At 48.5% G+C, this 25,803-nt stretch overlaps 1 protein-coding gene, 1 long non-coding RNA gene and 1 pseudogene across 2 annotated transcripts in view; 1 reads left to right on the top strand and 2 right to left on the bottom strand.

Annotated features, from left to right (window-relative positions):
- LOC101140736 (uncharacterized) overlaps window positions 1-25,803 on the top strand; it is a 152,987-nt gene that overhangs the window by 50,598 nt on the left and 76,586 nt on the right. The window contains exons 21-30 of the mRNA XM_031002978.3: window positions 3,530-3,693; window positions 5,678-5,837; window positions 6,091-6,170; window positions 13,093-13,279; window positions 14,277-14,432; window positions 14,786-14,919; window positions 15,342-15,500; window positions 17,435-17,615; window positions 23,637-23,848; window positions 25,350-25,538. Of these exons, the coding sequence (XP_030858838.3) occupies window positions 3,530-3,693; window positions 5,678-5,837; window positions 6,091-6,170; window positions 13,093-13,279; window positions 14,277-14,432; window positions 14,786-14,919; window positions 15,342-15,500; window positions 17,435-17,615; window positions 23,637-23,848; window positions 25,350-25,538 (1,622 nt within the window). The remainder of the gene's footprint in view (window positions 1-3,529; window positions 3,694-5,677; window positions 5,838-6,090; window positions 6,171-13,092; window positions 13,280-14,276; window positions 14,433-14,785; window positions 14,920-15,341; window positions 15,501-17,434; window positions 17,616-23,636; window positions 23,849-25,349; window positions 25,539-25,803) is intronic.
- On the bottom strand, window positions 46-10,597 carry LOC109023609 (uncharacterized). The gene is made up of 6 exons (XR_002003031.3): window positions 10,469-10,597; window positions 9,860-9,934; window positions 7,260-7,405; window positions 4,624-4,732; window positions 3,518-4,069; window positions 46-245 (listed from the first exon to the last, which is right to left on the bottom strand). It is a non-coding gene; the product is annotated as an uncharacterized lncRNA (long non-coding RNA).
- LOC115931161 (uncharacterized) lies at window positions 7,615-7,703 on the bottom strand (annotated as a pseudogene).

Below are 25,803 nucleotides of genomic sequence, written 5' to 3'. Positions count from 1 at the left end.
ATATTTATTTATTTATTATTTTTATTTTACTTTAAGTTCTGGGATACATGTGCAGAACATGCAGGTTTGTTACATAGGTGTACATGTGCCATGGTGGTTTGCTGCACCCATCAACCTGTCATCTAGGTTATAAGCCCCGCATGCATTAGGTATTTGTCCTAATGCTCTCCATCCCTTTGTTTAAAGGGGAGAAGCGGGCTGGAGGGGAAAGAGGGAGGGTATGGTCATGTGACTGAATCCACAAGCTGCAAGGGAAAAGGAGCAGGGAAGGGAATAGTCACTTACATATTCATACTTGCTCAATAAATCAACACTTTACATAAGATAAGGTGAACATAGAATAGCTGCGCAAATATTTGACCTTTTATCTGTAGCTACCTGCTTAGGAACAAGAGAAGGCAGCTTCTTGCATGACTCAGCTTCCAGCTTAATTTTTTCCTTTTGGCATAGCGAATTGGGATCCCGATATTGTACTTTTATTATTATTGAGACAGGGTCTCTGTCGCCCAGACCGGAGTGCAATGGTGCAATCATGGCTGACTGCAGCCTCCATCTCCCCAGCCTCAAGTGATCCTCCCATCTCAGCTTCCTGAGTAGCTGGGACTACAGGCACTTGCCACCCTGCCCAGCTAATTTTTCTTTTTTTGTATTTTGTAGAGACAGGGTTCCATCATGTTATCCAGGCTGGTCTCGAACTCCTGGGCTCAAGTGATCCACCTGCCTCGGCTTGTCAAAGTAATGGGATTACAGGCATGAGCCGCTGCACCCGGCTTTATTTTCCTTTACCAACCACTTCAGTCAATGATAATGCTTCTAGAACTCTGCCCTATAAAAGGAAACCAAAATCACTTAAAAATGCTCTGTGCACAAAGATGTTCGTTGCATCATTATTTAGAACAAAAAATAGGAAGCAACTCAAATATTCCAGAGTAGGCAAAATGGCTAATTATAAAGGCCAGTGAGCTAAGGGTAAGTTGTTATATTAAGTGGCTAAAAAGAGTCAAAAGAAGAATATCTCATATCATGAAAACTTCATGAAATTGAAATTTCAGTGTCCAGAAATAAAGTGGTATGGGAACACAGCACACTCCCTTCATTTGCATATCACCTGTAGCCACTTTGTCCCACAACAGCAGAGCTGAGTAGTTGCAAGCCAGACTCTATGACTGCAAAGCATAAAATATTGACTATCTGGCTGGCGGATAGCTCACGCCTGTAATCCCTGCACTTCGGGAGGCCGAGGTGAGAGGATTCCTTGAGTCCAGGAGTTCAAGACTAGCTTGGGTAACATAGTGAGACCTTGTCTCTACAAAAGTAAAAATTAACACATTAGCCGGGCATGGTGGCATGCACCAGTGGTCCTAGCTACTTGGAAGGCTGACAGGAAGATCACTTGAGCCCAGGAGGTCAAGGCAACAGTGAGCTGTGTTCATGTCACTGCACTCAAGCCGGGGTGACCAAGGTGGATTCTGTCTCTAGCTAGCTATCTAGGTAACTCAACAAACAATCTGGCCCTTTACAAAGAATGTTTGCTGGCTCCTGGGTTGGTAAGTTATTGACATATTGCATAACTTTTTTTTTTTTTTTTTGAGACAGAGTTTCACTCTCGTTGCCCAGGCTGGAGTGCAATGGTGCAGTCTCGGCTCACTGCAACCTCTGTCTCCTGGGTTCAAGCAATTCTTCTGCCTCAGCCTCCCAAGTAGCTGGGGCTACAGGCACCTGCCACCAAGCCCGGCTAATTTTTGTATTTTTAGTAGAGACAGGGTTTTACCACATTGGCCAGGCTGGTCTTGAACTCCTGACCTCGGGTGATCCGCCTGCTTTGGCTTCCCAAACTTTTAAACTCCATTATGAGTGAGCTGTTTTAATGAGAAGCTTCTTTAATAATAATGCCGAGTGTAAGCCAGCAACACTGAATATGATCTCATCTGGGTAAAAAGACAGGAAATAAATGTGCCAAATAATAGGAGATCTTGAAATTTTTTTTTCTTTTTTTTTTAGAGTAAGGTTGGGGAGGGCTCTATTTAATGAAGATATACAAATTTTGCTTCTTGATAATTTTTCTTTTTTGCATTTAAGTTGCATTTAGAATTGTAAATAAACTTGAAACTATAACATATAATACAGAAAAAATTTTTAGAAATCTTTCTGAGCTTTCTGATTTTTTTTCTGATTTCCTGCAACAAGTACATTTTTTTAATTAATTAATTAATTTACTTATTTATTTATTTTGAGATAGCGTGTCCCTCTGTCACCCGGGCTGGAGTGCAGTGGCGCAATCTCAGCTCTCTGCAACCTCTGCTTCCCGGGTTTAAGCAATTCTCCTGAGTCGTTGAGATTACAGGTGCCTGCCACCACGCCCGGTTATTTTTTTTAAAATTTTAGTAGAGACAGGCTTTTCCTATGCTGGCCAGGCTAGTCTTGTACTCTTGACCTCAGGTGATCCACCCGCCTTGGCCTCCCAAAGTGCTGGGATTACAGGTGTGAGCGACCACATCCAGCTAACAAATATATTTTTATAATCGGGATAAGAGTTACTACCAAAGACATTACTGTAGGCCCGGTGCTGCTCTCAACACTTACTGACCTGTTAATCTTCACAGCTATGCCATGAGGCAGGAACTATTATCATTAGCAGTTTAAGATGAGAAAGACTGAGGCCTTTACAGTGAGTCGGGGGAGTAGTAACAATAATAATAATGAAAAAGAAACATTGAGACCCAGAGAGGATAAGTAATTTGTCCAAGGTCACACAGCTGGAAAGTGGCCAAGCTAGAATTTGAACCAGGCATTCTTGCTGCAGAGCCTGTGTTCTACACAGTATTGCCTGACACTCTTTTTAAAAAGTCTACCAGGGGCTGGGCACGGTAGCTCACGCCTGTAATCCCAGCGCTTTGGGAGGCTGAGGCAGGCAGATCACCTGAGGTCAGGAGTTCAAGACCAGCCTGGCCAATATGGTAATACCCCATCTTTACTAAAAATACAAAAATTAGCCAGGCGTGGTGGCACGTGCCTGTAATCCCAGCTACTCGGGAGGCTGAGGCAGGAGAATCACTTGAACCTGGGAGGCAGAGGTTGCAGTGAGCCGAGATTGTGCCACTGTACTCCAGCCTGGGTGACAAAGTGAGACTCTGTCTGGAAAAAAAAAAAAAAAAAAGTCTACCAGGGGTTCTCAGCTGGGGCAGTTTTGACCCCCCAGGAGACATTTGGTTAATATGTGCAGAAATATTTGGTTGTTGGTAGGGGTTACTGGCGTCTAGTGGATGGGGATCCAGGATTCAGCGAAACACGCGATAATGCACAGGACAGCCCCCAAATAAGATGATCTGATCCCAAATATCAGCAGTGCTGAGGCAGAGAAACCCTGGTCTACACACCACTGTCTCACAGGAGTCCTGTCTACATGGTGCCTTTCCTCAGAAGAAATGAGAGAAGAGCTTTCTTTGCTGGTGCAGCAGCTGCGGGCACCCATGCTCAGAGCCCTCTGAGTCTCCACTGACCAGTGCTGCCGGCTTACCTCTCTCTGCAGTGTCCTACACCTGGGGCTGGCGACTGTGCACTGGAGTGACCTGGCCGGTGCCTGGCCAGCCCTACTTGCTCTCATTGCCTGTGTTCGCCTCCGTGACGCTGCAGAAACGGGACCCGAGGCTCCGACAGTACCTGCTGGAAGCTGCCTATACCCTGCAGCCACAGGTGGGCCCTAGACAACAGCCCCGTCTTTCTCAGCCATGTTGTGGATCTCCTTAGGTCAGCCCTGGGCTCACCCTAAAGGACGTGGGGCTCCTCTCTGGGGCTGTTGGGCTGTGCTGGTCTTGCTGTAGGTTTCTTCTGGACGTTTGCACATGCTGATTCTCCATCTGGGGCTGTATGATGCATTAACTCTGAATCAGTCTTTAGGTCTCAGTTCAGGGGTCACTTCCTCAGGGAAGCCTGCCTTGGTTACCCCAGAGCACATCATATTCTTTTGTGACTTGCCTTAAGACAACCACGTTTCTTCCCTTTTAATCACTTCTGTTTCTTAGTGAAGCTACTTGGTTAAGGTCTGTCTTCCCCGCTGGTGACTCAGTTCCTGGGAGCAGATTCAGGGTTGGTTTTACTTACCCCTCTGTCATCAGCATCTGGTCCAGAGGAGGCACTCGGTGGCTTCCTGTCTCATCCCCCAGCTCCCGCTCTGGTCTCCTTCCCATCTTCACCAGCAGCCAGACAGGGCCTCTGAAATCCCAGCTGGATCGTGTCCCTTCTCTGTGTAGACTGCCCGCCTGTGGCTTCTGTTACCCTTAAAGTAGGAGCCAGACGCCGTGACCCACAGGCCCTTGGCAGTCCTGCACCTGCTGGCCTCCTTCCCTGGCTCTCCTCCAGACTCACTGCCCTGAAAACACACTGGCCCCTTTTTCAAGGCCACGCACATGCCTGCCCCAGGGCCTTTGCACTGGGCGTTTCCCCTGCCAGGAACACTCTTCCCCGGGACATCCATCTAACTCCTTCCCTAGCTCCTTTCAAGTGTCCTTCAATGGGACCCCTCAGAGGCAGCCTTCCTGGGCCTCCCTGTCTAGACCAGCATCCCGGTCAGGGCCCCTACACCATTGACTTCACCAGCACACTCACCGGCGGCTACCGTCTTACCCGTTCTTGTGTCTGGTGTTCCTGTGCCTCCTCTCTAGGACGTAGGCTCCACGCGGTCGGGGACTGCGTGTCTCATGCTCAGTCATCTTCCACGCAGCAGCACACATCTCTGTTGGTGTTGAACAAATGTACGGTGACATAGGATTTCAGAACGGGGCTTGTGGCTGAGGCTGCACTTTCCCAAAAAGAGACCCAAGCCTTGGGCTGGGGTACAAGTGATTTATTAAGAAAAGGCTCCGGGGGACCCAGAAAGAGTGGAGAAATGAGGAAAGGCCGAGGGAAGATGCTGAGAGATGTGCAATTTCAGGTGAAGTTGCAGCCTCAGCCTGGTCTCACAGGGAGCCCCAGAGCACGAGGTACTCTCAGAGTGTGTTCCCCTCTGGGCTAGGGTGCTGGGAGTTTTGGCTGCAGTGCTGGAGGGCAATGTTCTGGAGCCGTCAGGTGACAGCCAGGAAGTGCAGAGCTTGCAGAAGCTGGGGGACAAGGACACAAAGCTGGTTAAAAGGATGGGAGAGGCCAGGCGTAGTGGCTCACTGTAATCCCAGCAGTTTGGGAGGCCAAGGCAGGTGGATCACTTGAGGTCAGGAGTTCAAGACCAGCCTGGCCAACATGGTGAAACCCCATCTCTACCAAAAATAACAACAACAACAACAAAAACTGGGCTTGTTGGCGCATGCCTGTAATCCCAGCTGCTCAGGAGGCTGAGGCAGGAGAACCACTTGAACCTGGGAGGCAGAGGCTGCAGTGAGCCGAGATCATGCCGCTGCACTCCAGCCTGGGCAACAGAGCGGGACTCGGTCTCAAAACAAAAAAGGATGGGAGGGGTCTGTGCAGGGTGCCAGGAGTGTGCACCGCAGCCGCTTCTCCCTGGCCATTTGCTGAATAAATTGCGACCCTGTGGACATGGTCCTGGGCTGTTCTGCAGAGCTTTACAATTCTGCAGGCAATTTTCAAGCCTGAGAAATTCCTGGTTGGGGAATTGTGAGGACAACAGTGCGAGTGTCTGAAGGGTACAGGTGGAGGCTCTCAATCTTGAAGACTCTGCTATTTCCAGAAGGACAGCTGGTTCCCCCAAGAAGCCACAGCCCACGTCTTCATGGGCACGCCCGGGTCAGAAGTGCTGAGGGACGTCGGGGTGGACATCAGCTACAGCTTGCCCCAGAACAAGTTCCGGCTCAAGCTTCTCCATCCCAAGAAGAAAATCGAGCTGGACGGTAATGTCAACGTCCCTCCCTGCTCACTGCGCCCCTCACTCGGTGCCACACCCAGGGCAGGGCCCCTGCAGTGAGCTGGCTTATAGGTTTGTCTGTGACCTCCTGAGGTCAGCACTAAATCCAGCCCCATTTTACAGGTGCTGCGTCTTAGGCTCAGAGATTAAAAAAAGGGCAGGCAGTCCTCCCAGGGGGATGGAGGGGCCAGATCCAGATGTTGAACCCTTGTCTCTAAACTCTTGTTTTGCACCCCCAGGAAAGATGGAGGCTCTTGGGAGTACCCACACGGGTTACTTGGAGCTGGTGCTGGATGACAGGGACGTCTACTACATCAAGGTTTGCTCCACACCCTTGGCCCACCTGTGTCTGCACCTGACACCTCCCCAGGGATTTCCTGCCCCCGTTCCAGAGCCCTGTTAACTATTGCCACCACCTCTGGGATCTTCCCTTTCTACCTGCCAGTTAACAAGTGTTAGTTCTGTTACCCAGAAATGTATAAACAAGAAAAAAATGGGCTCAAATCCCACCGTCATTGATGTTAAAAATGGATATGAATAACACAAAAACGTGCTTTTAAGAATTCAGGTGGGATGCAGTGGCTCACACTTGTAATCCCAGCATTTTGGGAGGTCGAAGCGGGCGGATCACCTGAAGTCAGGAGTTCGAGACCAGCCTGGCCAAATGGTGAACCCCTGCCTCTGATAAAAATACAAAAATTAGCTGGGTGTGGTGGCGGGTGCCTGTAATCCGAGCTACCTGGGAGACTGACGCAGAAGAATCACTTGAACCCAGGAGGCGGAGGTTTCAGTGAGCTGAGATCATGCCACTGCATTCCAGCCTGGGCGACAGAGCGAGACTCTGTCTCAAAAAAAGAAAGAAAAAAAAAGCCAGGTATGACGCCTTGTACCTGTAATTACAGAAAGTTAGGAGTCCAAGTTGGGAGGATCACTTGAGGCTAGGAGTTTGAGATAAACCTGGGCAACATAGCAAGACCCAGTCTCTATAAAACATTAAAAAATGTTAACCAGGCACAGAGTTGTGTGCCTGTAGTCTCAGCTACTCAGGAGACTGAGGCAAGAGGATTGCTGGAGCCCAGAAGGTCAAGGCTGCAGTGAGCCATGCTTCTGCCACTGCACTCCAGCCTGGGCGACAAAGTAAGACCCTGTCTCTCAAAAAAAGAATTCAGAATAGAGAAAGGTATAAATTGTAAGTTAAAGCATGCCACGTCCCAAATTTCCTGCAGAAGTACTGATGCACGCCCTGAGAAATCTGTATTCATTTCCCAGAGCTGCCTTAACAAAGTACGCTAACTGTGTGTCTTCAACTATAGGAATTTGTTCTCACAGTTCTGGAGGCCAGGAGTCTGAAATCAAGGTGTTTTTTGTTGTTATTGTTGTTTTTTGTTTTTTGTTTTTTTTTCCCCACCTGTGAAGGCTGTCAGGGAGGATCTGACCTAGGTCTCGCTCCTGGATTCTAGAAGCCCCCAGAACTCCTTGGCTTGGAGGTGGTCTTCTGTCTCTGTCTTCCCATAGTCTTCCCTTTGTAGGTGTCTGTGTCCGTACATCCCCTTTCTATAAGGACACCAGGCAAACGGGATTAGGGTTCACCCTCATCACCTCAGCTTAGCTTAATCATGTGTGAAGACCCTATTTCCAAATAAGGTCACATTCACAGCTCCTGCGGCTTAGGGTTTCGGCATCTTTCAGGGAGACACAGTACAACCCATAACCCTATAGATTTGCAAATATTTTTAGTTTGGGTTTCTGGGTTTTATTTTGTCTATCAGGTGAGTGATGTGATGATGTAACAAGTTTTGAGGGAGGCAGGTATCATACAATAGCATGAAAACCCAACTGTCATGTTTAGGTTTTGTTTTTTTATTTTTATTTTCTTTTTTTGAGGCAGGGTCTTGCTCTGTCACTCAGGCTGGAGTGCAGAGGTGCAAACATGGCTCACTGCAGCCTTGACTTCCTGGTCTCCAGCGATCCTCCCACCTCAGCCTCCCGAGTAGCTGGGACTACAGGCATGTGCCACCATGCTTGGCTATTTTTTTATATTTTTATAGAAATGGGGTCTCACTATGTTGCCCAGGCTGGTCTCAAACTCTTGGGCTCACGCAACCTGCCCACCTTGGCCTCCCAAAGTGCTAGGATTACAGGCGTGAGCCTCCACTCCCAGTTTCCCAGTTTTTTTTTTTTTTTTAACCCTGTAAGGACTTCTTTTTTTTTTTTTTTTTACTCAAAAATACACCTTGGCAGCCAAGCGCCGTGGCTCACGCCTGTAATCCCAACACTTGGGGAGGCCAAGGAGGATGGATCACTTGAGGCCAGGAGTTCGAGACCAGCCTGGCCAACATGGTGAAACCTCATCTCTATTAAAAATACAAAAATTAGCTGGGTTTGGTGGTGCATGCCTGTAATCCCAGCCACTTGGGAGGCTGAGGCAGGAGAATCACTTGAACCCAGGAGGCAGAGGTTTCAGTGAGCCGATTTGGTACTACTGCACTCCAGTTTGGGTAGCAGAGTGAGACTCCATCTCAAAAAAAAAAATATATATATATATGTGTGTGCGTGCGTGCATATATATATATATATATATACACATATATATACACACACATACACACACGTAATGCACATATGCGTACATACACCTTGGCAATCTTTTTAGACCAGCATGCGCTGATACAATTTAAATTCTATTGTAGATTTCACTGAGATTAATTCAATCTAAATACTATTAAATTCTACAATTAAATAGGCAGTGCATTTAAATGATTCAAAGCTCAAAAGCTATGAAAGGGTATAGAACTGACTGTCCCATATGGTAGCCAGTGGCACACATGTTTATTGAAATCTCAGTGAGGCCAGGTGCGGTGGCTCATGCCTATAATCCCAGCACTTTGGGAGGCTGAGAGAGGTGGCTCGCCTGAGGTCAGGAGTTCAAGACCAGCCTGACCAACATGGCGAAACCCCGTCTCTACCAAAAATACAAAAAGTAGCCGGGTGTAGTGGCGAGCTCCTGTAATTCCAGCTACTTGGGAAGCTGAGGCAGGAGATTTGCTTGAACCCAGTGGGGTGGAGGTTGCAGTGAACCAAGATCACGCCACTTTACTCCAGCCTGGGCAACAGAGTGAGACTCTGTCTCAAAAAAACAAACAAACAAAAAACTAAATGAATTAAAATTAAAGAAAATTAAAGATTTGGTTCTTTGGCTGCATGGGCCACATTTCAGGTGTTCCACAGCTTCCTGTGGCCCTGAAACATTGTCCTCATTGCAGAAAGTTCTATTGGTTGGTGCTGGTGTAGACTTAAAACCTCTCTCCCACCCCTCCTGAAAGCCAACCACTGTTAGGGTTTTTTTGGTGATTCTTTTCTGAGATGATCTATGCACACAGTCAGCACATGGAGTTAATATATCCACTTTAAAGAAAGTGCCTCCTGTGTAGCGCAAATTACTGTGTAATAGTCCGTGGAATGGAATTTATTCAGCTAGTTTAATAATGAAGGACTCTTGAGTTTTTTCCAGGTTTCTGCTCTTACAAATATTCTGCCATGAACACCATTCTCTCTGCAGAGTAAATTCTTAACAATGGAATTCCCAGGCCACAAGGTTTATATGTTTTTTCTCTTTTCTTTTTTCTTCCTTTCTTCCTTTTCTTTCCTTTCTCTCCCTGTCTTTCCCTCCCTCTATTCCCTCTCTTTTCCTCTTCCCACCTCTTTCCCCCACTTTCCCCCATGTCTTCTCCCCGTCTCTTTCCCCCTCTCTCTTTTCCCTCTCTGCCCACCCCCTGCCTTCTCTTTCTTTTACAAGGTCTTATTCTGTGCAGTGATCATAGATCACTGCAGCCTCAAACCCCTGGGCTCAAGCGATCCTCTTGCCTCAGCCTTCCAAGTAGCTGGGACTATGGCCTGTGCCACCATGCCCTTCTATTTTTCTTTTTTTCTTTTTTTTGTGAAGACGAGGTCTTACTGTGTTGTCTAGGCTCGTTTTCATCTTAGTAGGTGCTTTTCTAGGGTTCTTACCCAAGGGTACCTGGACGGAACTTAGTCATTTGAAGCCCCTGTCATTGTGTTGAAGTTCTGTGTCTGCCCTCCATCCTGCAAAGAAGGTTGAAAACTTCTATCCACTTTTCAGGAAGATACGTGACTTCAAAAAGTATACAAATGTTGGGAGGCTGAGGCGGGAGGATCACTTGAAGTGAGGAATTTGGGACCAGCCTGGCCAAGATGGTGAAACCCTGTCTCTGTTAAAAATACAAAAATTAGCTGGGCGTGGTGGCGCATGCCTGTAGTCCCAGCTTCTTGGGAGGCTGAGGCAGGAGAATTGCTTGAATCTGGGAGGTGGAGGTTCCAGTGAGTCGAGATCATGCCACTGCATTCCAGCCAGGGTACAAATAGCAGCTTTAGACTTGATCCCACCAGGCATGATTGCTGGGCACCTTCGGCAGTGGATCTCCTGATTCTGCCTCAGTTTCCAGTGTCTTCTCAGAGAGGCCTGGAGTGGAGCATCTGAAGCCGGAGCTGGATGTCTTGCTGCAAAAATACATTCTCCTCTTCCAGCTCTGCCATCAGCCTGGGTGGGGGAAGACCTATGTCAGGGGAGAGCTGTCTTCCTCCTAAAGCCCCACCTACCTGATGGCTGAGACTTATGCCTCATTTTCAGAATTCCCAGGGGCCCTTGAACTTCTAGTTGTTTGCTAAATGTACAAGCACGGATTGCCTCTACCTCCCCGTGGATCTTCCTGCTGGTCCCTATAGAGCTGCCTGCAGCCTGGAAATGTTTGCCTTTGGAGAAATTCTAGTTCCATCTGCCCCAGACTCATCACAATTACAGTAACAGCCGGAACTCCGGAACTTTCTGGAGCCTGTTTCAGCAGACAGGAGGTCCCCCCTTCAAGTCCTCTGTAACCCCATACAAGATGAAGAAACTGAGGCAGATGAGCTCATGAATATGGAGTCCCAGAGCTTAGGTTCAACTTGTCTCAAAGCTAATGGGACTTAAGGTTGGTTTAGGGAAGAATGTTCTGTTCAGTGCCCCCTCCTGCTAGTGTGCAGGGGTTGGGTCCTGGGTTGCCTGGAGAGCCCCAGTTTACGCCTGGTGACGTGACACATTTACAACTAGTGTTCTCTTTAACTGCAAAGTGTTCTGGTTTGGGTGAGAAATTCTGTGTTCACCCTGTTCACGTGCACCTTGAGGAAGCTCTGACGAGCACTGCACAGCCTCTGATACAGACTGGAGAAAGCCATCGCTCGAATGTGCCTGTCAGCAGGAAAAGCTGGGAGCAGAGTGGAGAGCGAGCATCTGTTTCTGTAAAAAGGGAGGGAGAAGGGTGTGTCTGTATATTCATGTGTGCACACACATACATCCATACACATATGACATACCCATATACATGTCCATACACATACACATTATACACACGTCCATATTTACACACACGAACATCCACATGTAGATACATCTGTACATACATTCGTATATACACACATATCTGTACACATGTCTGTACAGAGTCCATACACATCCATATTCACACACATCCAAATGTAGACATATCTGTATGCACATTCATGTACACACATCCACATATATACATATCTTTTCACATGTCCGTGGTGTACACACGTCCATATACATCCATATTCACACAATCCACATGTGGACATATCTGTACACATTCATATGCACACATCCGTATATATGCATCTCTTTACACAGATACATGTCCATACACACACGTCCATACACACGTATTCACACACACATCCATATACACATCTGTATATACGTTCATATATACACACATCCATATATATACATATCTGTACCTATATCCACACACACATCCATATATACATATCTGTTCACATGTCCGTACACACACATCCATACACATCCATAGTCACACAATCCACGTGTAGACATATCTGTATGCATACATTCATATACATGCATCCATATATATACACCTCTTTACACATCCGTATACATACGTTCACACACACATCCATACACACGTCTACATACAGACACATCCATGTATACACACATTCATACAACATCTGTATGCACCCACATGTCTGTGTACATACACGTCTGTATATACACACCCCTGTATACACACACATCCATGTACAGATACATCTGTACACACATCCACACACATTCATACACACACATCTGCACACACATCTGTGGGGATCGGGGACAGAGAGCATTAAGTAAGGGCAGTGTGGTAATAGTGAGTCTTGTTTTGACGTCTTTTGGGTAAACTGACCAGGTGGTGGCCATCGGGGGTGTGGGGGTGGGGAGCCTACAGGTTGGCGGGGCCATCAAAGATGATGTTTGCAGTTGCTCATGACTTTTCCAGAGAATATTATTTGCGAGGCCGTGGAGTGTGTAGTGAGCTGTCCTCGTGGCCCATCTGCCAGTGTCTTCCCATGGCCAGGTCTGCACCACTGACAAGCAGAGAAAGTTCTGGCCTCGCTGGCCTTCACAAGGACTTTGGGTTGTACTGTAAGAAAGGCTAGCGTGCCATCATTTGACGTGTCTGGTCGCCGTGTGGAGATTAGTTGCCAGCAGCGGGATGGGAGCCGGGAGAGCCAGGAGGATGTTGCAGTGAGACAGGCCGATGATCGGGGCTCCAGCTGGTGAGGCAGCGGAGGTGGCAGAAGTGGTTGATTCTAGACACGTTCCATAGGGACAGTTGACTCAAGTTCCTGATGGACTGAATGAGGGGGATGTCAAGGAGAGAAGAGGAGTCCCTTATATTTATGTCTGAGTTTGTAACACAGGTTTCTAATTTTGAGAAATCCAGAGTTTAAAAAATTGGGGAAGGGCTGGGCACAGTGGTTCATGCCTGTAATCCTAACACTTTGGAAGGCCAGGGCGGGTGGATCACTTGTGCTCAGGACCTTGAGACCAGCCTAGCCAACATAGTGAAACTCCCCTCTACTAAAAATAAAAAAATTAGCCGGGTGTGGTGGCACGTGACTGTAATCCCAGGGAGGCGGAGGCAGGAGAATCACTTGAACCTAGGAGGTGGAGGTTGCAGCGAGCCAGGATCCCACCACTGCACTCCAGCTTGGGGGACAAAGTGAGACTCTGTCTCAAGGAAAAACAAAAATTGGGTAAGGATCGGTGTAGAAGGTTGTTAGCGATGTTGTCTCCTGCCCTGTCTGGTCCCAGCTCGTGTGGTCAGGGCTGGGCCTGCTGGCCAAGCCTGTCCTCCCAGGTGACACTGAGGCCGTTTCAGGGCTGGAGTGACCTGCAGCCAGCCATGGGTGGCGAGGCCGAGCGGTTCCAGGCGCAGCTGGAGGTGAAACTGGTGACGGGGGGCAGCCCCGTCGTCTTCACCGGGAACCTCACACGGCAGGCGGGCAGCAAGGTGGCCTTCTCCGCATCGCTGAGCCATCTGCTGAGTGACCAGGCCAACGTGACAGGTAGGAGATGAGACCCCTTCTGTCCCCTCTGCTCTGTGGCCAGGTTAGGGTGTGGTGGCCCAAGTGCCTCCTTATGGTCCTCATCACTGCAGCTTCTCTTAATATCAACATCCCATCCAAGGGCAGATCCAGGCTCCATGTGAGCCCCCAGAACCTCCCCCAACCTCCAACTGCACCTGCAAACCTTAAAATAGCAACTTTTGGACTGTTTTTATTCTGACCCACGAAAAGAAACACTTGTAACATTTTGACCTAAAATACACTGGGCATTTAAAACACACACAGAGTGAGCAGGTGCTGGCCCTGGTGCTGGCGCTGCGGTAGTGGCGCCTGGGTGTACCTCTCATGGGTGTTCCGGAAGATTCTAAGGTAAGGACAGGAGCTGGGGCTGGGGGTACTTGGAGCAGTGGCTGTTGACCCCCCGATGTGGGCGTTTGGGAGTCATAACAGCTGGCCCAGTTTCACCTGTGCGTTCTGGCTGACCTTCTGTGTCTCAGAAGCTTCAGAAGGTGAAATTTACCCAACAACCCATGATGTGCTGTTCTTTCTTTTCTCTTCTGTCCTGTTCGATTTTGTTTTATTCTACTTTATTTTTGGGCCAGGCACGGTGTCTCATGCCTGTAATCCCAGCACTTCGGGAAGCTAAGGCAGGAGGATTACTTGAGCCCAGGAGTTCAAGACCAGCCTGGGCAACATAGTGAGATCCCTGCTTCTACAAAAAATACAAAAATTAGCCAAGTGTGGTGGCACACGTCTGTAGTTCCAGCTACTCGGGAGGCTAAGGTGGGAAGATTTATTGAGCCTGGGAGGTCAAGGCTACAGTGAGCCGTGATCAGGCTTGTCTGTGGCCTGTTGTGCAGGGCGCACATGTTGGCTCTTCAAGGAACCCCCAACCCCAAGGCCCCTCGGTGATTCCTGAGTCCCTTCTTTGCCTGGGGATGGGGGTGCTGGTCCCTGGGGGCTGACCCTCTCATCTGCCTGCTCTCTGTCCCTGCAGCACTGCTGGAGAGGAAGGAGGAGAATGGACGGTGGGTGGCTGCCCTGGGTGCTGAGCTGTTCGTGCCAGGGCTGGTGGGGCTTCGTGCCCTTGGCCTGCTGCAGCAACGGGGCCAGCTCTGGACCAACTCCCTGAGGATCCAGTACAGCCTCCTGGGTAAGGCACTGCGTGCCTGGTTGCGGGGCAGGTGGAGGTGGCAGGGCCTGCCCTGTTTCCTAGGGCTGTGGCTCCGTGAGCTAAGATACGCTATCACCACGGGGTTTTCCATTAGTCATTCTGTTGGCTCTGAGTAGGACTGAGTACCTGCCCATTATAAAGTGTGTCTGTTGAGGGGACATTCACCCATCTCTTAATACCTCCCCATCGACAGGTTCTAATGGAGTGACAGGTGGAGCAAAGCATGGGGGGTGTGACTGAGGCCAGGCTGGGCCGGGCCCTCCTTCTGTTGGAGCCCTGGTGGAGGGCTGCCTGGCAGAGGAGGGCAGGGGTCTCTGGGTTGATCCACACAGGTCAGGCAAAGCAGGCGGCACACGAGTGCAGCACCAGCCAGAAGCTGCGGGCAGACAGTGGCTCAGACGGTGCCTACAGGCTGGAGCTGCACCACGAGCTCCACTGCACACAGATCCCAGCCTTCAGCCACAAGGTGGGTACCCAGGCGAGGTGCGACATCCAGAGAGAGCACTAGAGTCAGGCAAGTGGTGATCTGAGTACCCTGAGCTCATCCCCAAAGAGATGGACTTGCTCACAATCACATAGCCATATGGGAATGGATCCGGGGCTGGAACTTCAGCCTCAGTCTTATGTCTGTTCATCCAGGAACGCTTCAGCCCAGGAGGCAGAGGTTGCAGTGAGCAAAGATGGCGCCACTGTACTCCAGTCTGGGTGGGAGAGTGAGATCTTGTCTCTAAAATAAATAAATAATAAATTTAAAAAAAATAGTGCTTTTTACAGAAACGTCTCTTCTGAAAACCAGGCTGATATCCCTGGAGTGGGTGGCTATGAGGAGGCCCAGGGACTGGGTGGGCAGGGCCTCCATGGGCAGTTCACCAACCATGTGTGTCCCAGGTCCAGCTCTGGCATGAGGAGGACTCGGGCCACCTGCACTCACAGCTGGAGGTGAGCTACGGGAAGCACTGGGACAAGAACAGCAACAAGAGGCATGTCCGTGTCAGCCAGACCTTCAAGAATGACTCGGGGCCCGCCCTGAGCAATCACTTCATGGAGGTGAGCCTGGCCACTGTGGCAGAGCCGTGCCCCATGAGTCCAGCATGGACGATGGGAGCTGGGGAACCCCCACATGGCCCTCTGGCCCTGGCTGCAAGGATGCAACCAGCTGAAACTTAGCCTTGGTGACTTTCCTTTTTGCATCTCCAGCCCCATGTCCCCATGTCCCCAGGGGTGAGAAACACTTGTCAGAGTGCCAAGGAGTGGCAGGAGGGCTAGGGAAACATAGATTTCCACCTGTAAAAATGCATTTTGGAAAGAGCGGTTCGCTTTTAGTCTTTCCCAGAGGGTGGGTTCTTTTGCTGAGTTAGGACTGATGGTGTGCGCAGCAGCTGAACAGGTGGTGGTTCCTACACAGCACACATTTAACCTTGTATGTTTAAAAATTGGTTTAGGGGCCGGGCGCAGTGGCTCACGCCTGTAATCCCAGCACTTTGGGAGGCCGAGGCGGGCGGATCACGAGGTCAGGAGATCAAGACCATCCTGGTTAACACGGTGAAACACCGTCTCTACTAAAAATATTAAAAATTAGCCGGGCGTGGTGGCAGGTACCTGTAGTCCCAGCTACTCTGGAGGCTGAGGCAGGAGGATGGCGTGAACCCCAGAGGCGGAGGTTGCAGTGAGCCGAGATCGCACCACTGCAGTCTGGCCTGGGCGAAACAGCGAGACTCCGTTTCAAAAAAAAAAATTGGTTTAGAATATTTTTTCCCTTTTCACATCCAGTCCTGCAAATGGTCTCTTAAATATTAACTTTCAATTTTAATTGTGGCTAAGTATACATCATGTAAAATTTACTGTTTTTATTTATTTATTTATTTATTTTATTTTTTATTTTTTTTGGAGATGGAGTCTCGCTCTGTCGCCCAGGCTGGAGTGCAGTGGCGATCTTGGCTCACTGCAACTTCTGCCTCCTGGGTTCAAGCAATTCTCCAGCCTCAGCCTCCTGAGTAGCTGGGATTACAGGTGCCTGCCACCACGTCTGGCTAATTTTTTTGTATTTTTAGTAGAGACGGGATTTCTCCATGTTGGCCAGGCTGGTCTTGAACTCCTGACCTGAGGTGATCCGCTCACCTCAGCCTCCCAAAGTGCTGGGTTACAGGCATGAGCCACCACACCCGACCATATTTCCTATTTTAACCATTTTGGAGTTTAGTGGCATTACATGCTTTTACATTCTTGTGCATCCATCACCACTACTTATCTCCAGAACTTGCAAAACTGCAAGTCTATAACCAGGAAATGCTGACTCCCCATTCTCTCCTTCTCCCAGTCCCTGGAAAGCACCATTCTACTTTCTGTTTCGGACTTTTGACTACTCTAGCTACCACAGAGCCGTGGAATCATACACTGTTTGTCTTTTTTTTTTTTTTTTTTTTTTGAGACTAGAGTTTCGCTTTTGTTGCCCACACTGGAGTGCAATGGTGCAATCTTGGCTCACTGCAACCTCCGCCTCCCGGGTTCAAGCAATGCTCCTGCCTCAGTGTCCCAAGTAGCTGGGATTACAGGCGCCCACCACCATGCCCGGCTAATTTTTTGTATTTTTAGTAAAGACGGGGTTTCACTGTGTTAGCCAGGATGGTCTTGATCTCCTGACCTCGTGATCCACCTGCCTTGGCCTCCCAAAGTGCTGGGATTACAGGCGTGAGCCACTGTGCCCGGCCCGATCTTTAATTTTTTGAAAAACTGCCACACTGTTTTCCACAGTAGCTGCACTATTTTACATTCCCACCATCAGCATATGAGAATTCAGATTTCTCCACATCCTTACCAACGCTCCTTGTTTTTTGTTTTTTTGGACTGCGTTCCACTCCCGTTGCCCGTGTGGAGTGCAGTAGTGCAATCTTGGCTCACTGCTGCCTCAACTTCCCGGGCACATTCTAGGCCAGGGGTGGCATGATCCCATTGGCATCTTGGGGGGGGTGGGCATTCTCCAGTTTGTGCTGCAGGTGCCTGAGAGGCAAGTGGATTGCCGCATGCAGCTGCACCACTTGAGCCTCCGCCTGCCCTATGTGGAGAGCAGCAGTCACCTGAAGGTGCAGTACAATGGGCGGCCGCTGTTTGTGGCAGGCGGGCAGTGGAAGGACACATCTCGGGCCACCCTGTGGAAGTGGGAAGGTGAGTGTTGGCTGTGGGGCCTCCTTGGCTAGCAGCTCAGATTTCTGACCTCCAGGCCTTTGCTCAAGCTATGCCTCCTTCCTGGAACACCTTTTCCTTTTGTTGGCTAGGCTAACTCAAGACTCAAACTGGGCCAGGCACAGTGGCTCACGCCTGTCATCCCAGCACTGTGGCAGGCCAAGGCGGGAGGACTTCTCGAGGCCAGGAGTCTGAGATCAGCCTAGGCAACATAGTAGGAACCTGTCTTAATTTTAAAAACAAACAAACGAAAACCTTATCTTTAATGAGTCCCATGATGCTTATAATTACATCGTAACTTCTTACCTTTGCCAGTCAAGTGTCAGGCCCTTCCTCCTTCTCCAGCCTTGTCCCACCCCACTCTCCCCCTTGCTCGTTATCCTGCAGGCTCAGAGGCCTCTTTTTGTTCCCCAGACACACTCCAGGGCCTTTGCATTTGCAGATCTTTGTGTCTCGAAAACACTGTCTCTCACTTTTAAAAAATGGATCCACCGGCTGGGAATGGTGGCTCACGCCTGTAATCCTAGTACTTTAGGAGGCTGGGTGTGGGGTCGGATTACTTGAGGTCAGGAGTTCAAGATCAGCCTGGCCAACATGGTGAAACCCCATCTCTGCTAAAAATACAAAAATTAGCCATGTGTGGTGGCAGGCACCTGTAATCCCAGCTACTCGGGAGGCTGAGGCAGGAGGATCGCTTGAACCCAGGAGGCGGAGGTTTCGGTGAGCAGAGATCACACCACTGCACTCCAGCCTGGGCAACAAGAGTGAAACTCCACCTCAGGAAAAAAAAAAAAAAAGGATTCACCATACTTTATCCACGATTTTTTTTTCCGTTTTTTCGATTTTTATTTTTATTGAAGCGATACCTTGTTTAAAAGTGAATTTGGCTGTGAGTTGCTCATTGTCGAAGCTGGGTCCCATGGGGGCTCATCGTATTATGCTCTCTGCTCTTGTGTAGACTTGAACTACGTTTTCTAAAAGTTGATTAAAGTTTATAAAGTTTCATCTAAAAGATTAAAGTTTATAAAAGTTGATTAAAGTTTATACATCCTCTGTGTCACATCTCCCTATGTTGTTTGTTAGTTTCTCTCTTTTTTTTTTTCTTTTTTGAGACGGAGTCTTACTCTGTCACCCAGGCTGGAGTGCAGTGGCACGATCTCGGCTCACTGCAACCTCTGCCTCCAAGACTCAAGCTCTTCTCGTGCCTCAGCCTCCCAAGTAGCTGGAATTACAGGTGTGCGCCACCACACCTGGCAAATTTTTGTATTTTTAGTAGAGACGGGGTTTCACTATGTTGGCCAGGCTGGTCTTGAACTCCCGAGCTCAAGTGATCCACCTTCTTTGGCCTCCCAAAGTGCTGGTATTACAGGTGTGAGCCACTGTGCCTGGCCCCTACCCCAAGTCTTGCTTAAAACAGTAAGCACGCTAAATTCTTTTAGCCATTTTTTCTGTTTATATTCTCCATATTTTAAAATAATATAATCATGCTGTTATTTCTTGATTTTTCAGCTTTAGGCCTTCTCCATAGGTTTCTTACTAGAGAAGATAAGAATTTAACTCTTAGATTGGTGTCCCTTTCAAATACATATTCTCCTCCATTTTCTTAAAAGAGTTACTTTTTGTTAACATCTGATGCTTACCCAATTATAACTGTAAATGTCTTACATAGCTGAGATATATGGTGTCCTATCATGGTGACCTATTGTTTTTTTCTGGAGTTTTGTAATTGCCTTTATTTTTCTATTTGATTAGTTTTCTATCATTTTTGTCTACTAATTACAGAATTTTCAGCAGCATTGCAAAACTTTTTTCCAGGTGGTCAGACACATCAAATTGTTCATTGACTTCAATTAGTTCTGTTATTTTTCTTGGGGACCCTCTTCCTGGAGCCTGAGTCCTGCTCCAAAGTAGACCAGTTGCACAGCTGTGGTTCTGCAGCCTCCCTTTTCCATCAACCTGGGAATTCCTTTTACTTCTCCTCTGGGTCACAATCCCTTTTTCTTAAACCTGTGTCATCTCTCTTGGTTTATTCCTTTGTTCTGATGGAGTACATCTTTCAGTAGCTTCCAAAGAAAGCATACATTGGAGGTGTATTCATTTCCAAGGGTTCTGTAACTAATTACTGAACCGGGCAGCTTAAAGCAACAGAAATTTGTTCTTTCACAGTTCTGAAGGCTGTAAGTTTGAGTCAAGGAGCCACCAGGGCCATGTTCTCTCTAAGGCTCTGGGGACAACCCTCCCTTGCCTTTTCCAAGCATTTGGTGATGGATGTTGAAGCTTGGTGTTCCTTGGCTTACAGCCGCATCCTCTCTAATCTCTGCCTCTTTTGTCACATGGCATTCTCCCTGTGTGTGTGTGTGTCTGTGTCCAGATTTTTCCCTTCTAATAGAGACATCAGTTCTATTGGGTTAAGGGCCTGTCCTATTTTAGTATGACCTCATCTTGACTTAATGATATCTGCAATGACCCCATTTTCAGTTAAGGTTGCACTGGGAGGGATTGGGGATTAAGACTTCAGTTAATCTTTTGGGGGAACACAAGTTAACCCATCACAGAATACAAACATTTTGAGACCCTAAATGTTGAAAATGTCTTCATTCTACTGGGACAGTTTGAGTGGAGAATTTTAGGTTGGAAATAATTTTCCCTTGGGATTTTGAAGGCATTGCTCCATTATTTTGAATTAATTGGGAGATCTGATGCTTTTTCTGATTTATCATCTTTTGTATGTGACCGTTTTCTCACTGTCTTAGAAGCTTTTAGGAGCTCGTCTTAGTCCTGTTGGTGGTAAATCTCATTACGAGGTACCGTGGTATGGATCTATGTTCCTCCATTGTACTGGGTCCTTAGCATAGGGTGTTTCAATTTGGAAACATGTCATTTTGGTCTGTGTAATTTTCTCTTACAGTTTCTTTGATAATTGCCTTTCTTTGTTCTGAAATTCCTATTGGTTAGATGTTGGTCCTCAGAAAACTGAGCTTCTAATGTTTTCTCTGTTTCTCTTTTCAAACTCGTTTTTCTTTTTTTCTTTTTCTTTTTTGGAGAATGGGGTCTCAGTATGTTGCCCAGGCAGGTCTCAAACTCCTGGGCTCGAGTGATCGTCCTGCCTCTGCTTCCCAGAGTGCTGGGATTAGAGGTGTGGGCCACCGCACCTGGCCTCCTTGTTTCTCTTTTGTTCTATTTCTTTGTCCTTTGGTTCTGTTCAAGAGCCGATTTCCTCGACTTCATATGCCAGCCCTTCTACTAGCATTTTTATTTTGGATTATCTTATATTTTCAAGAGCCCTTTTTTGTTGTTGTTGTTCCTTTCTTACAGCATCCTGTTCCATGAATGCAATTGTCTTCTCTTAGAGTATAAGTTACAGAATTTCGGGGAGTTTTATCTGTTTCCTCCGAGTTTCTTTTTTCTTTTTACTTCTGTATTTCCTGTTGGAGGCTTTCCCCCAAATGCTAAGCCAGCCTTGGATATGTGCTTATGCTTGAGTCGGCTGCTCAAAATATTGGTTACCCTGTTTTCAAACAGGGTAATTATGTTTTGAGTGTACTCAGAAGCTGCCTGAGGACTTAATTAAAACCAGCAGTTTAGCAAAGTTAGGGATCTCATATTCTGGAGCACAGATTTAAAAAAATCTATTCTCCTTAAAATCCTTTTATAAAACTTTGAGTAAGAGACCCACTGAAACAGAGAGGAGAGAACACATTTCCACACTTGGCCACCTCTTGACTCTCCTGGATCCCATTAGGGGAGAGTGAGTGCTAGTTCTCTGCCAACCCAGGATTAGGCCCTAAGGCTGCCGTAAAAAGGATCTCAGGAGAAAACTCAGGAATAAAAGTGGAGAAAGTGAGACATCTGACTAAAATGACTAGAAGCCCTCAGGAAGTAAAAAAGGAAAAAGAAACCAAGAACCAGAAAACTCATCGGACCAGTTAATTCACCTTTGGAGTAACTGGAGATCCAGAGCTTCCTAAAAGATTAGAAATCTGAATTTGAAGAGTTGAGGAAGAAGAATCAGGAATGGCCTAAAGCAGTTGCCCAGTGTCTCACACAGAAGGGCATGGAGAAGAACTGGCAGGAATGTCCCCAGATGGTGACAAGTTTGCAGGACTTTTACTGAATGACCCATGAGGCCACCCAGAGGCCCAGGAGCCAGCCCTGGCCCTGTCCTCATGGAAAGACTCTACACAGGATTTTGGGATACAAATGGAAGGACAACATGTTTTCAGGTCCTGCCTGGGCAGATGCAGTTGTCCTTCCAGCTCCGGAGTTCCAAACCCAGGCCTGTGCCATCCCCATTCACTTTGAGGGGCCGCTGTGGGCTCCCCTACCCATGAGCTGTGTGCAGGATCCTCGGGTACCCAGAGGGGCGTCCTTGATCATGAACCCCGCGTGGGGTCAGCTCTAGGTCTGTTTCCTGCCTTTCCTCCAGCAGCCCCTAGCCTCCTGCAGCAGTGGCCGCTCTCTTCTGGTTCTGATCCAGGTCTTGAACTTGGGAGACAATTAGAACCTGGATCCCAATTCTGTCTGAAAGCAATAGAATAACGTAATCTACACACTGGCGCATGACTCTTGGCCCAGCCCAATGTAATGAGAAATAAATGAACGACCATGACCTCAAAAGCAAAAAAACAAACAAACAAACAAAAATGAGCAACCAGACAGATGTTCTGGAGGGCCCGAGTTTGCCAGATCGCAACTGTGATCTATAAAGTGAAATAAGATCTTTATCACCTTGAAAGAACATGAATGAAATAGAAAACTAATTGGAGACTCAAAACTTGTTTGGAAAGAGACGCTATACATAGGTGGGGCATGTGCAGACCGATGGGTTTCCCTGTCAATCAAGCAACTGGGTGGGGACCTGGCTCTCCAGGGATCCGTGTGTTCCTTCTGTTCTTCTGTGGTGCCATCTTCCCGCTTCCCGTGGGAAGGGAGCAACTGTGCAGAGACCAGACTGCCCACTATTCAATGTCTCCCTATTCTCAACTCCGCGGCTCCTCCTTCCCCTCACTGTGTCTTTGTCCCTGCATCTGAGCCTGTCTGCCTCAGTTTCCCCAGACAGTAAATCTCCTGTCTCCAGCAGGGGTGGGTTGCCTGCCCCTTTGATCAACTCCCCCTTGTCTTTCATTTATGTATCAGGTAAATTGTCACTTCCTCCTAGAAGCCTTTGCTGACCTAACCAATTTTTATCAAATTCCTTCTTTATTGTTTTTCTTCACAGCCCTCAGCATTTCTACCTGTGTTTTTTGTTTGTTTGTTTGTTTGTTTGTTTTTTGAGACAGCGTCTCCCTCTGTTGCCCAGGCTGGAGTGCATTGGCACCATCACAGCCACTGCAGCCTCCACCTCAGCCTCCCAAGTAGCTGGGATATAGGTGAGCACCACCGTGCCTGGCTAATTTTTGTATTTGGTGTAGAGATGGGGTCTCGCTTTGTTGCCCAGGCTAGACTCAAACTCCTAGACTCAAGTGATCCTCCTGCCTTGGCCTCCCAAAGTGCTGGGATTACAGGCATGAGCCACTGCGCCTGACCTTCCAATGTTTTATTATGAAAAAATTGCATTCAGAAGAGTTGGATGAATGGTACAGTGATTACCAGCATCCTCTCATACTAGGTTCTGCTATTAACAGTTGACCCCACTTGCCTCATCACCTCTCTGTCTGCATATCCAGCCCTCTTATTTTTTCCGTGCAGTTGAAAGTAAATTGTAGACATGTATACATCTCACTCCTAAACGTTTCAGCATGTGTTTCATTAAGCAGAGTGAAATGTATAAATCTCCACGGTGCGATTGGATGAGTTTTGACAGGTGTATACATCTGGGTGATCCAAACACCTGTCATGAGTCACAACATTACCAATGTCCTAGAAAGTTCCCTCATGCTTAGTTATTCCCAGTTTTGAGATTTGTCCATTGCGGCTGTGATAAGACTCTCAGGACCTCTCGCTGCCTGCTAGAAGCTTCCTCTCTACCCCGCGTACCAGATTCTCCTTCTTTGTTGCTTGCAGGAGCCTTGAACCTGGATAGTCCATGGCTGATGGTCTCTGCAGCTCACAGGCTATACTGGCCACACCGAGCTGTGTTCCAAGCTGTCCTGGAGCTAACGCTGGGCAAGGCCTGGACCCTAAAGGACCTCGTGGTCAGCGTGGGCTGCAGGAGTCAAGGCCCCAACAGGGAAGGCAAGATCCAGGTTTACACCGCAGCTACCACCTATCTCCGGGTGAGCAGTGCTCGGCCCCCGATATATGTCTGGTCCCCTGCCGCTGAGATCTTTTTCTGGTGCAGAGACGGATAAAAGCTGAGGCCTGTGGGCAGATAGCAGCTCACAGGTGTGTGAAGTCTGGCCCTCCCAGTGCCTGCAACTATCAGAGTTTAGTTCCTAAGTGACGTAGAAGAATTAGACCTAAAAAAAGAAAATCTAGATTTCCCACATCCCTGCTCGGCAGATGACGGGGAGAGAAATATAAAATAGGAAAGCAAGTCAAACAGGACTTTGGAAACAGATGGACATTCGGCTTTTGCCAAAAAAACAGAGTGAAAATTTCTAGGACGTAAGTCGGTTTGATGCCAACTACTGACTGTCATGATGTTGCTTCTCTGCACACGTTTGGTGCAGAAGCAAGAACAGGTTTGGGAGAAAAGCCATGAGTGTCATCTGCAAGGCTGAGGGAGCCTGGCGGGTGGACTGTCTGGGTGATGCGTGGATGTGGGGAAGGTCTGGGCCTTGATTGGGTTCATCCGAGGGCAGCACAGTACCCTCTGAGGCAGGGCTGGGTGGCACCAGGTTGGAGTCAAGAGCGGTGGTAATCTTAGGGACCATGAGGAGGCCTCTGTGTAACAGAGGGTGCCAAGACAGGAGAGCGAGGTGCGGTCGACTAGCCGGCTCCTGCCCTTCACCCAACCAGAGGGCATGGCAGCCTGGCCCGGGGTGGTGGCAGTGGAGGTGCCGGCAAGTGTCCAGATCCTGGAGATGGCATATTTGTTGATGGACTAGTGGTGGGGAAGGAGTGAAGGAAAGGAAATAAGTGGCTCTGAAGTCTTGGCCCAAGCATCTGGCGGGATGGAAGTGCCGTTCTAGGAAATGAGGAAGTTGATGGTGGGGAACCGAGGATCAGTGACATGGGACAAAGTGTTACGAAGTTCTGGTATTGGGTTGGAGGCTCAGCCACGCCCAAACCCTGTCTTGTCGTTGTCACTTCTCCTTGTGAGACCCCTGAGTTGTGTGAAGAATGGATGGTGGCCAACAGGGAACCATCCCATGTGGGGCTTGTGCCAGGGTGGTGGCTGCAAATGGCCTACCTCCCCTAGCTCTGAAACGAGCCAGATGACAGCCAGCTCTTCCTAGGACTCCCGAAGACCATGGTGATGGTGCAGGGAGAGAAGGCCACCTGCCAGCATGTGCCCTTCAGGGTACAGACACCCTGGCTACTAGTAATAGCGGCCCAACGAGATCAGATTCCCTCCCTAGACTGAAGAGGAGAAAAGGAAATTATTTCTGTTCAGGGTTGGGGCAACAGAGAGGAGTTTTTCTTCTTGTCTCAAGGCCCTGTAGAGAAAACTAGCCTACCTGCACCAGTCAGGTTAGGCGTCAGAGAAATGGCATTGAAGGGGTTTTGAGGGATGAAGAGGAGTTCACCGAGCAGGAAAGAGATGAAAGGGTATCCCAGGTGGAGGAAATAGGGTGTGCAAAGGCCTTGGTCCCCCTCCTCACCTCATTGCAGGTTTCCACAGTGACAGTCTTGGCACAGAGCCTCTTCCACAGCTGGAGCGAACTCGAGTCAGCCTGGAACGCAGCAGTGCAGGGCGAGATCCATGCTGAGAACAGCCGGGACCGTAAGATCCTGAACTGCTGGTTGAAAGGCCCCCAGCAGGAGCTGAACCTAACAGCGGCCTACAGGCACCTGGAGTGGGTAAGAGCCCAGGAGGCCCGTGCAGCCAAGAGACCACCGAATCCCTCACCTCGGTCTCCTACCTCTCTCCCTGCTTGGGATGGAAAAGGGCTTTGTGCTACTGGCTTGGCCTGTGACCTTGGGCCTCCTGGAGCCTCTATTTCTCTTTCTCTTTCCTTTTCCTTTTTCCTTTTCCTTCTTTTCTTATATATTTTTTGACAGTTTCATTCTGTTGCCCAGGCTGGAGTTCAGTGATGCTGTCATAGCTCACTGCAGCCTCGAACGT

Source organism: Gorilla gorilla, chromosome 18 (genome assembly GCF_029281585.2).
Source record: "Gorilla gorilla gorilla isolate KB3781 chromosome 18, NHGRI_mGorGor1-v2.1_pri, whole genome shotgun sequence".
In the NCBI taxonomy this organism is placed as follows: Eukaryota; Metazoa; Chordata; class Mammalia; order Primates; family Hominidae; genus Gorilla; species Gorilla gorilla.
Note: the sequence above shows the minus strand (reverse complement) of the source record. Positions and strands in the feature narration are given on the sequence as shown.